General features: G+C 38.8%; 1 protein-coding gene across 1 annotated transcript in view; it reads left to right on the forward strand.

The window, feature by feature from the left end:
• The window catches only part of LOC103255280 (sodium/bile acid cotransporter 7), a 76,348-nt gene that overhangs the window by 34,647 nt on the left and 29,695 nt on the right, over positions 1-12,006 (forward strand). The window contains exons 3-5 of the mRNA XM_008053246.1: positions 1,414-1,579; positions 2,821-2,872; positions 11,894-11,967. Coding sequence (XP_008051437.1) covers positions 1,414-1,579; positions 2,821-2,872; positions 11,894-11,967 — 292 coding nt within the window. The remainder of the gene's footprint in view (positions 1-1,413; positions 1,580-2,820; positions 2,873-11,893; positions 11,968-12,006) is intronic.

Consider the following 12,006-nt stretch of genomic DNA (forward strand, 5'->3'; position numbering starts at 1 on the left):
ACTCCAACTCAAAAAAAAAAAAAAGAAAGAAATGAACTAGATAAAACTCACTGTGGTTTGGGATCACTTCTACCCACCCCTCTCCCCCCAAAAAACATAATATTTTATAAATTCAGCTGACTTAATTACAAGACCTACTTTTAAAATTTTCACCACTATTTATCTCTATATAGCACACTTTCCCCTTCATTCCCACCCCAATCAACCTTTTAGGTTTTATACCTACACCTTGTACCAGCTGGTCAGCTTTCTGCCAGGACTTCCTTTAGTTACCCTGTTATTTCACTTAGTGAGTCCTTGAGAACAGTTGAGACTGATCAAAGGTTCTGTTGAGAATAGTTTATTTTGTTCTTGTGTATCAGTAAAGATGTGCTCCATTGTGAATTAAGCCTTTTTAGTGACAGAGTAGATGATGACAGAACCCCATCAGCCTTATCAGGAGAAGTTCCCTGACCTCATTATTGCTAATGGATCCATGGTAATTCAGCCTGTTGTGAAATCTCATGTTCAATTATGCAGGATAATGAGTGACTCAAAACTTAATATGTCTCAGCTATTGTCATTATGATAGAACTTGTACAGCTTCTTTCAAAAGTAAAATAAGGTTTTAAGTAGAGTGGTTCACTTTTATGTCCAAACAAAAGTTATCACCAATATTCAGACTGACCTGATTTTAAATATCTGATTTGATTTTAAAATAAGACAGTATTGCTCTATAACTTTATATTTCACTGATCCTTTGTAGGAAAGTTAGGACAGGTTTATTCATTTTTAAGTGTTAATTCTGGAATTCTAAAAGTATGCAAATGGCATTTGTCTTTGGATTCACAAAAACTCTAGATATTCAGAGTTTGAATTATTTAAACTCCCACAACACATGCACTTTTGCTTTTCAAGCATGAGTTATAATTTAATTAAAAACTTCTGGTGCATTGCTAACGTTTTAAATATTAATATGTTCCATGGATCACTTTCGATTATCTACCGTCTTGAAATTCTTGAAGATGTCAGATTTTTAAGATTCCCAAAGTTGCACTTGGAATTGTCTGTTGAGGCAAAGGGGACTGTGATAATTACACACATCCATTAGGATCAGCAGAGGAGATAAACTTTGGGGAGGCTTAATGGGCATGTCTCAGTGACAGCTAGCAAAGAGCATTTGGCATGATTAAGGATGGATTTGAATGCTGCTGAAAATATACTCTCATTACGGACACCCAGTGGAAGTTGCACTACAAATGTTCAATTCCCCAGAAGAAGAGTGGGGTGGCAGGGAAGCTTTGAAATCCACTGTGGCCATCATCCAAATTATTCTTTCCTTTATGTCTTTCTGCTGTCAGAATCACTTTGTGCTGCCCAATTCAACTCCCTCCATCTCTGAAAAGAGGCAACCTGTTGATCTCTGTATTTCAGATTGTCCGAAGATACATCAAGGATTGGCTTGAGAGAAAGAAACCTCCTTTCGGTGCCGTTAGCAGCAGTGTGCTCCTCATGATCATCTACACAACATTCTGTGACACGTTCTCAAACCCAAATATTGACCTGGATAAATTCAGCCTCGTCCTCATACTGTTCATAAGTAAGTTGGCAAATGGGATATCCTGGTTATTCCTCAGTAACACCACGTAGCAATGTGTGTCCTCTAAATTCTAATGTCAACTTAACTAGGAATGAATACTTCGTTTCATATTATATTATTTGTTCAGTGACTTTGTCATGTGTACTTGTTCTTTAAAAAGCCCTCAGTTACACACTTACGATTTTAATCTCTTTTCGTGTGTGTCTGTTGCACCATTTTCTGATTTAAAAGAGTTGATGTCAGATGAGAAAAGCCTTATATCTGTCCACTTCAAATGTCAAATTAAGCTCTTTGTCACAAATTTAGTTTATTATAACTTTAAACTGATTTTACCTCTTACTGTGATTTAAAAACAGGATTTATAATACATGATACTATTTTCTAAATGGAATAATTTGGCTGCATTGGTTAAAATGTGAATATTTACATCATATTTTTCTAATAAAATATACCTAAAATAATATCATTTCATTTTGAGTAGCAGTAGACTATAAAATGCAGTAACTACTTTGGGAGGCTAAGGTAAGAGGATTGCCAGAGCCCACAGTTTTGAGACCAGCCTGGGTAACTTGGCGAGACCTCATCTCTACAATGAATCAAAAACAGCCAGGCGGGCATGGTAGCGCATGCCTGTAGTTACGGTTACTTGGAAGACTGAGGCAGAAGGTTTGCCTGAGCCCAGCAGGTGGACGCTGGAGTGACTGTGAGCATGCCACTGCATTTCAGGCTGGGCAACGGAGTGAGACTCTGACTCAAAAAAAAAAAAAAAAAAAATTGCAGGTAACTGCTAAAATTCAAACAGCAACCTTTTGTTCTCTTTATCTTATAATACAAAAGGGAACTTTTGTTAATATTGCAATGTCAAAGAATCTTTTGTTACAAAATCAAGATGAGTTATTCCAAAGTATACATTATATGCTATCACATTTGTGTCTTTTGCTATAAATACTCATACTATAAGCCAGTTCTTTCTAAATTGACCAGATTAAATAACCAAATCTGAAATCAAAGCAGGTTTTAGGTTTTACCTAGATCTCAAAAGTTGTGTCTGGGGATATCAAGAACAGATCGAGTCCCACTAATTTAAATGAGTCTATCAGTTTAGCAATTTATGTTTGGTTTATTCATTTGTGTTTCTTTTTGAATTCTCGTAAGTTTCAGATAAAACTAAGTATACCAATAAAAATGCAACAAATACTGCTTTTAGAATGCTAACTTAGATTCAATCTTTTTTTCTTCAGTATTTTCTATTCAGCTGAGTTTTATGCTTTTAACCTTCATCTTTTCAACAAGGTAAGTGATTTTCTATCTCTTATTAGTCTCCTAAACGAGGAGTCTTTACTTAGCTAGTCTGCCAGTATACTGTTCTTTTGTTTGTTTGTTTGTGTCTCGGTCTCCCAGACCATTCTGTCTCCCTCCTGCCACCCTCAAGTTGTAGGTGTTAGAAAGAATATATCCCTGACTCTTGTCTCACCTGTCCTCCTTTGTGTGCTGAGGCTGCTCCCTCCCTCTATTGGTTTGAGCTGTTAGCTTCACACTGATGATTTTCAAGTTAAGACCTTGCCTTCCAATGTCCCTTGAGTTCCTGACCTATTTTTCACTTGCCATTTGGATATCATCACCTGACTGTCTTAACAAGACTTCAGACTCAAAATGTTAAAAATAGAATTCATCTTTTCCCCCCAAATTTTCTCTTTCTCTCTTATTCTTTTTTCTAATGGAACTATCATACCCGGGAAGTTACATCATTATTTTTAAAATTTCTGATCTTACCTCTGTAATATTTTTTCTGCTCGCAAAGCCACTTCTCTAATTCATTTCACGTTGCCTCTTTTCTCCCTCAACTATTACTAATGGACACCTTACCGGTAATTCCTTTTCTAGACCCAGCTTTTCTATGCATGTTATACTGCTTCCAATGATGAAACGTTCTGATAATGACTGTCTTGTTCACTTCTCTTCAGTGGTCATCCAGGGCCTTCAGAATGAAGTTCATTTGAGAGGGCTAGGCCCTTCAGTCTATTTACCAGTCTCATGAACCACTACTAATATTCATGTAGTCTAAGCTTTAGGTTAAGGTAGAATCTTTGCTGTTCTCTGGAAGAACTTCATGCTTTCTCTTTTCTGTTCCCTGCTTAGTCTATCCCCATAGTCAAATTGTTCTCCATGTCCTAGTTCTCCCTTCCTGTTCTTCAAGGCACGCCTCAAATGAAAATTCTTCCACCTGTATTATACACTCAACAAACATGGCTTAGCCTTTGGTATGAGAAAGTTACCATATTGGATGCCAAAAATAAGAGATGATTCTGGTCTTGCATGAGTTTCTAGACTAGACATGTGCACTGTACCTAAGTGTTCTCTGAGTAGTCCAATAAGCCAACCTGCAGTCAATTCAAAGGAGAAAACACTTCCCAAGCGAATGGGCGAGCAGGGCTTCGTGGAGGAGATAGGGCTTGACCTGAGCCAAACAGAATGGCTAATTGCTCAGCAATTACAGATGTGAGGCGGTTCTTAGTGGAGAAGAAGCAACAATGCTCAGGTGGACACACACACACACACACACACACACACACGCGCGCGCGCGCGCGCGCGCGCGACGAGACATGGTGAGTCAATAGGAGAAGAATATTTAAAATAATAGTAACTGGAAAGGTAGGCTTGAGCCAGATTGAAAGGCCCTTGAACACCAGATGAGAGCAATGAGTGGCCACCAGGGAAAGTGCCTAGGCGGTTTATAAGGCTTAAAATAGCATCAGCTCTGTGGATGGTTTAGGCTTCATGTTAGGCTCTTGGATCTTACAACACTTTGTCTAGCACAAGGCTGATTGTAAATAGTCAATAAAAACTTATTGATCTATGTCATTTGAAGCATTTTCCCAAGCTTGAGGTTATGATTTATGAAGTAAGAGTAAAGCCTGGAGCCATTAAGTCACAGAAAATATGACTTAATTGGTAAGTCTGAGAGTAGGAGCAATTTTAAAGTTCTTTTTGTAAATGACTTGTTATGTCACCTTAGAAAAGACGTTTGCCTTTCAGTGGCTGTCTGTTTGCTGGTCTTTGTGACAGAAGTGATCATCAGACCCACTTATCCTATCAGACTAGGTCGAATGCAGATATCCTGTCAGTGACTGAAAAATTCTTTGATAAAATAGAGCCCAGAACAGCCACTACCAGGATTGCTGCTGAAGGAGGCATGGGGAGGGGGGTGCAAGGGGGTGATCACAGCTACTTGAACGAAAATTAAGAATTTTGGTCATGGAAAAGACTGGACTTTCATAAGGACCTGTGGTTTTGAGCTTTTTTACCTGCCTAATTCTGCCTTTGCTGCACCGCTTAGTCAGGTTCTAAATGGAACCTGAAGGAAGTTGGTCAGGTTCTAACTTCCTCGACCCACTGTCAGGCATGTGCATTCTTTGATAAACAACAGAATATGAAACTGCTGCCATCTTGCTCCAAGGTTATGTGTCTCCCAAAGTAGTCCATTAAAATATTGGAATTTTTCAAATGGACAAAATTGGGAAGATGGTTTTCATGCTGAGAGACTCCATAGCTCCTGAGGACTTATTGGAGGAATGAAAGATGCCGATATTTATTGAACCCTGCTGCATGCCAGGCTCTGTTCTAGGGATTGTGGCTGGGTTATTTCATGCACATCTGTCAGCACAAACTATGCTGAAATATACTATACTATGCTATGCATTTTTCCTGCTCTTTTGCAGGTGAGGATCCATGCTTACAGTCGTTTAGTCTAGTAATGTACCTGAAATCAGATTTTAGTAGTTTAGTAATGTAACCAACATCAGAAGGCAAGTAATACACCTAGAATTGAAATCTGTTTCCATTTGACACCTCCAAAAGCATTTGCCCACGACTTTTCCACTGTACTCAACTATTTCAGTTACTTTAAAATTTATAATATTTGTTTTGGTTAGGAAATTTGGGTTTTGTTGTTTTGTTTTCTTTTTCTTTTCTGGATAGGGAATTTGTAAAGAGTATTTGACTAAATTCTTCAAGTTTCAGTAAATTCTTCAAGTCAATATTAAGAAGAAACAAGATAGAGTTATAAAATAAATAGTCAAAGGTAAAACAAATTAGTCAAAGATTTGATCAAGAGTTTGAACTAGGACCTATTGGTTTATACTCTGTTGAGTTCCTTTTTCTTCTCCTACTTTTTGTCCCTACTTAAATTTAGTGATATTTGCCCTGTGTGTGTATGTGTATGTGTATACGCGTGCACACGTGCACTTTTTAAATTCGGTTGTTTCGTTGTTGTTGTTTTTTTAACCAATTCAGTAAATCTAAAACCAATTTGAATATCAAAAGACAAACAAATCTCAGAATGGAAGTCAGTCTGTTGTTTTGTGTGTCTGTGTTCAACATGTACCACACACTGGTGATGGAAGTTTAGGCCCAAACCAGGAGAGATCCAGCCTAGAAAATTCAACTCTCCAGCAACACTCTGCTTACCTGGTTAGCATCTCTTAGACTTCCCGACTTAATGTGTTACCATGCTAGTGAGTATTTAAAATAGTTTTGAGGGTTATTATTGTGTTCTCATTGATTTGTCTATAGAACAGTGTTAGGGTTAAAAATTCCAACTCTGGAGTCAGACGTACTTAGGTATCAGTCCTATTTAATAACTTTGTAGCTTTTGTCAGTTTCCTTATATATAAAATGGAGATGCTAGTAATACCTATTTCACAGCATCATTTGGAGAATTAAATAATATGCACAGAAAGGCCTCAGCATAACACCTAGCATATATAAATGCTCAATAAATGTTAGCTACCATCGAATATTTATTATACCAAACTAGTTTATGTTATATCAAAAACTAATGATAAAAGAGGAGGACTTACATTTGCTAGCTTTGTAATATATTATTTTTTGTCTTTTCTCCATCACAGTTGCTAGAAAATGAGAATTGAGTCATCATGCCAAGAGTCAACTATCCATAGTGACCTAATCTTTCCACAACTTTGGGTAGCTGTCAAAGTTTTAAAAAAAATTTAAAAGCTTAGGAAAAGGAAACAGAAATTGAGAGTCTTTTAAAAATATATATAAAAGATAGTTTGGTAGCCTGAGAACTTGAGTAACAGAAACCTAGATTGTCACTAGGGTGACAAAAGAAACTATTAAAGGAAAAGGAAGAAAACAAATGTTCAAATATATGTGTAGGTGTTTTAGTTCTTATCAGTACTTTTTCAGTCAAATATCTCTATCTGCCTTCGGCATAGCCCTGGGAGAAGTGGGGTACGCTGATGGGTGGGAGAGGGAGAAAGGCAGACAGGGGCGGAAGATAGCATTATCATTAAGGGTTAGTCTCCTTACCATTTCAGAGAGGAGGCAGCTAAGCCTAGAGACTCTGGTTAACTTGCTTAGTACCACACAGCTAAGGTCTTTGAAAACAAGCAGAGACAAAACCACAGGTACAGAGGCTAACAAAGGAAAGTATTTCACATGGAAGTTTTCTCCTCCAAAAACAGTGGGCTTAGGCAGAACTATCTCAGAGGACCTTTTCTGCTCCACATTCTGTGATTCTACTAGTAAAACTTGACACGTTTTCCTTTGTGGGTACTGCAAAGGAAAGCAAAATAAATATTGTGTGGAAAACACTGATTGAAAGCTTTGTAAGAGAGAATACAAAGACCAGTTGGGAAGAAAAGGAAATAAACATCTCAAGGGAAGCCAGAGTGATCAAAAGAATCATTAAAAACAGGATAAAAAGAAAATCAATATTAAAAAGAGATAAGGTAGAGTTAGAAAATAAATAGTAATGTGATTCCTTTCAAGAATGTGAGCAGACACAATAGAGATGTTCATCACTGAAAAGAATTGTAGTCATTATGATTTAAATAGAATGTAGAGGACACTTTGTTTTTCTGGGTATTGTCATGACCTTGTGCCATGAGCCACCCTTGACAGAATGTGGCTAAGGGTAGGTACTTACCAAGATATCTGCTCTCACCCACTAAATTTTGCAGTGTTATTTGTTGTTGTTGTTGTTGTTGTTGTTACATTTTATTTCTCAGAAGACAAATTTAAGTCCAAGATTTGGAGCAGCCAACTTGAGAGTTGTATGACTTGAGATAAGTTGTGTAACCTCTTTGTGCTTCAAATTCCCTTTTTGGAAGAAGCAGGTCCATAATACTATCTAGCTTCTAAAGCAGTCCTGAGAAGGAAGTAATACTGGATGCCAAGTGCTTAGAAAAGTGCTCCCTAATGTTGTGCTGTGGTAATTGATCATCCTCATGAATGGAGGATAAAGTAAGCATCTATCTATCAGCTTTCCCTGAGATCCATCATGCAGCTGGAGTACAGATCAACCCTATGAGAACAAATACTGTTTGTAACCATAAATATACCATTTTGACATCTCAGGGTTGTAACTCTCCCTTCTCACTGACGGACTTTGTACAGTAGGACTGTACAGCAGGGTTCTAATTCATATAAGCTGGAAATCTCCCAGTGTGGGCCTAGCTTCAGTCTCCTTACCCGAAACAGAGGACAATTAAGCATATCTTACAAATATCCTCTTTAGCCACATCGTAAAGAATGAATGGCAGCCTGCACCCGATTAAATCAGAGCCTCCTTGACCAGAGAGGCTTTGACATGTTGAAAACGTGCTGCAGTCTGGAAAAAAACAAGATATCAAGCAGAACAAAGCTTACTGAAGGAGAAGCGTATTGCCACATCTCTGGGAAGAAAACCAAACTGCATAAACCCAGATGCAGCAAGGACTCGGTATAAACAAGGACTGCAAAAGACTAAAAGGGTCTTTGAAATGTTACCAACCCACAAGCATTGCTGGAGAACATCCCCAAACCAGGCTAGTTGGTTCTGCTCCGTACCCTGCAGTCACAGGGGGACATCCACTCTTGCGTGGAAGCTGCTTATTGTGAATTGACTGTATTTCACATTCTCCACCCTTCCTGTGTCTTTGGTTCTCAGGCTGTGGTATTACCTCAAACTCTGTGTGAGTGAAATGCCTCATACTTTACAAAGAAAGTAAAATCTCCAACATAAGTTTCCTCTGCTTTCCCATTCTCTACGTAAAAGAGTCCCGTATTTTTCACTCACCCTGTCTACATTGCTTCCAGTTCAGAGATGGTAGGAAACACCCCTCTTTAGCCTGCCCCTTCAGACTCACCTTCTCAGGCCTCTTTGCGGACATGGGTTCATCAGTGACACCTATCTTCTGCATCTTCACTATCTCTAGATAGTCATGTTCAAATCCACCATGACCCCTTTCTTCTCTTTACCAGATTTTTGAAGAAAAGCAAAAAACAGTCCTTCTTACTACTACAAATCCAGTCTGTATCAACATTAACTCCTTGGCTGCTCCCCAAGATGCATTGAACCACCTCTTCCATTCTGTTTCCATTCATACCTTAATGCTCCTCTCAACCCTATACACTCAAAGTCTCTCATTTCTATTTAATTTCTCCTCTTTTCTCAAAGCAATAATAATAACAATATCAACTAGCCTTGCTAAGCATACTGTGTCAAATTCTTAACAAGCACTGGCATTTATCCTCACAATTGACCCTAAGAAGAGTCAGGCAGTATTATCCTCAGTTGATATGTGAGCAAAAGGAGAGTCTGGATGTAAAATCGGCTGTTTGCCCCAAAGCCTGTGTTCTTAAGCTGTTGAGAGCGACAATTGTGTGGTTGACAGTTGACGAGTTCATCCCTCTCCATGTCCCTTTCTGCTGTCTCCTGTCCTCACTATGACTCTTGAGGTCCACCTAGTTCTTTGCTTCCTGCCCACTTCACCACCTTCAGTCTTATCTCATGCTGTGGGGTGACTTGTCCTTAAAACAGGTCCAATCATGTCATTTTACTGCCCCAAGTCTTTCAGCAGCTCCCCTTAACCCATCTTCTCAAGTCCACACCCCTAGTCACAAGCCAGCATCCCTGCACACAAATCTCTAGAAGATATTCATGTTCTTGCTTCCTAACCAGTCTTACTTCTAGCTTTCTTGATAACAACTGTCCAAACTGAATTTTGGGGGGGTCTCACCTCAGCTGAGGATTCTCCACAGATGCATATCACTTGTTACTGTTTGCGCATGTTATTTTCATGTTTATATTGCGATACCACTCTTGTGTTTTAAACATGACTGACATATTTCTTCTTCCTTGTATTCATCATGGTAGGCCCATGAGGGCCTGGTGGGGAAGGAGCTGATGGGGAAGGAGCTTCCAAGGTCCTGCAAACACGTGGGCTGCTCTTTGCCAGGTGCCCACTGCACGCCCACACTGCAGCCTCACTATCTCTTACCTAAAACACACATCCACACGTTTCCGAATCTGTTCTCAAAGGCTCAGCTCCGTTGTTATTTCCTCCCAGAAGGTTCTCTTGTATTTCATCATCACCTTCCAAGCTAGAGGCTATCTTCTCTTTCAGCAACAAAACACTTTATTTCTAACTCCACTCCTCTTTCTCATGTATGTCTGTACTCTTTTCCTCTCTCGGCCCCACATTTACAGAGCCTCATGGAGCTCCTTTCCCATTAGGCCTACTGTGAGGAATAAAGGGATGCGTAAGTATGCCAGCCATGTTTAAAACACAAGAGTGGTATCACAATATAAGCATGAGAATAACATGAGAGAACAGTAAGCCCATCTTATTCCACTCAACTGATACGCATCCATGGAGAATTCTCCACCAAGGTGAGACTCCCCAAATTTCTGTTTGGACAGTTGTTATCAAGAAAGAGCTAGAAGTAAGACTGGTCAGGAACCAGGAACATGTGTGCCTTTTCAGAGAAGCAGCCAGATATTCTCTTCACACACACAGGGAATGAGGAAGAGGAGAAGACTTTTCTCCCTTCCTGTGAGCACATAGCAAAGAAAACAGGATGTGAGATCTATTTAGGGAAAATTTTTCTCCTGGAAAAAGTTATGCATGGGGTTACAAAGGGAATGGTGGGATCTCTTTAATTAGCGATCCTTGAAAATCACATCGATTGTTATATCTGCAACTTTATGTATACAGTCAGTTTCTGGAGCATTTTCCATTTGCGAACTCTCGTCAGAGCTCAGGGGAGGGAAGGAATAGACTCACTGTACAGTCAGATCTTCATTCTATAGAAAAGAATAGTTCCTGAAACATAAGGACACAATAATAATTACATTTCTACCCTTTTTGTCTCATGGTTCTCTAATCTTTTATTATCTAAAATAGGAAATAAGATTATGACATCTAGCTCCCAGTAATGATCCCCCATGATGTTCGATCAATTTTGATGAAGCAAGACTTTTAACATATTATATATCAACATATTATATATTAATAGTAGAACATAGTAGTAGCAAGAACAGGTTTAGGAGCCAGACTCTATTTGAATCCTGGCTCTCTCTCTTAATAGCAATGGGTCCTGAGTAAATTACATATTTCTATGGGGCTCAGTTTTCTCATCTATAAATAAGAACATTGTATCACTTAGCTTATGGGGTTGTTGTCTTTACACAAACTCTGATAGAAAGTAATGCTTAAAAAAGGATAATTTGTTGTTTTTACTAAAACATATGATGTTCGCTTGCTGGGCACAATGGCTCACACCTTTAATCCCAGCACTTTGGGAGGCTGAGGTGGGAGGATCACTTGAGCCCAGGAATTTGAGACCACCCTGGGAAACATAGCAAGACCCCATCTCTACAAAAAATTAAAAAATTAGCCAGGGATGGTGGCATGTGCCTGTAGTCCAAGCTGAGACGGAAGAATTGCCTAAGTCCAGAGGTCGAGGCTGTGGTAAATTATGGTCATACCACTGCACTCCAGCCTGGGCAACAGAGTGAGACCCCCAACTCAAAGGAAAAAAGTAATTAAATAAAACATATGTTGGTAAATCTTTGTTCATACCATGTATTTCTCAGGAGTGTATTTGATATAAAAACGATGTGTTGCCCCTTAAGAGAACCTTTCTGGAGATACATTAATTCTTTCAAGCCACTGGGTAATACCAAGTGATAACCTAGAGTCTTAGTTAAAGGAGCTTCTCAATGTACCATTTTCATCAAGTCCTGCACCTGGGGCTGATTACATGTGTGATCTTGGGAGACCTGCATCACACATCTGTAAAACTGTTCTCCTTTTCATGGATAAACAACTCAGAAGTGATTCTCTAAAAAGAAATTCAGACACTTCTGTACATTTGGGTGTCGAATTACTTCTGTCACCAGGATTGATCAAAGGGATGTTAACATGAAGGTAGGTACTACATTTGATTTCAGATATGTTAAATACGCTTTTTATAAAAGTATTTGTTTAAAAAAAAAAAAAAACAACCTTTTTTTTTTATCCCTAGGAATAATTCGGGTTTCACACCAGCAGACACTGTGGCTATCATTTTCTGTTCCACACACAAATCTCTCACATTGGGTAAGTGATCCACAAGGTTAAAAAACCACATATTACCCT

This window comes from Carlito syrichta, unplaced genomic scaffold (genome assembly GCF_000164805.1).
Source record: "Carlito syrichta isolate Samal-C Ts95f unplaced genomic scaffold, Tarsius_syrichta-2.0.1 Scaffold287988, whole genome shotgun sequence".
NCBI classification, from domain to species: Eukaryota; Metazoa; Chordata; class Mammalia; order Primates; family Tarsiidae; genus Carlito; species Carlito syrichta.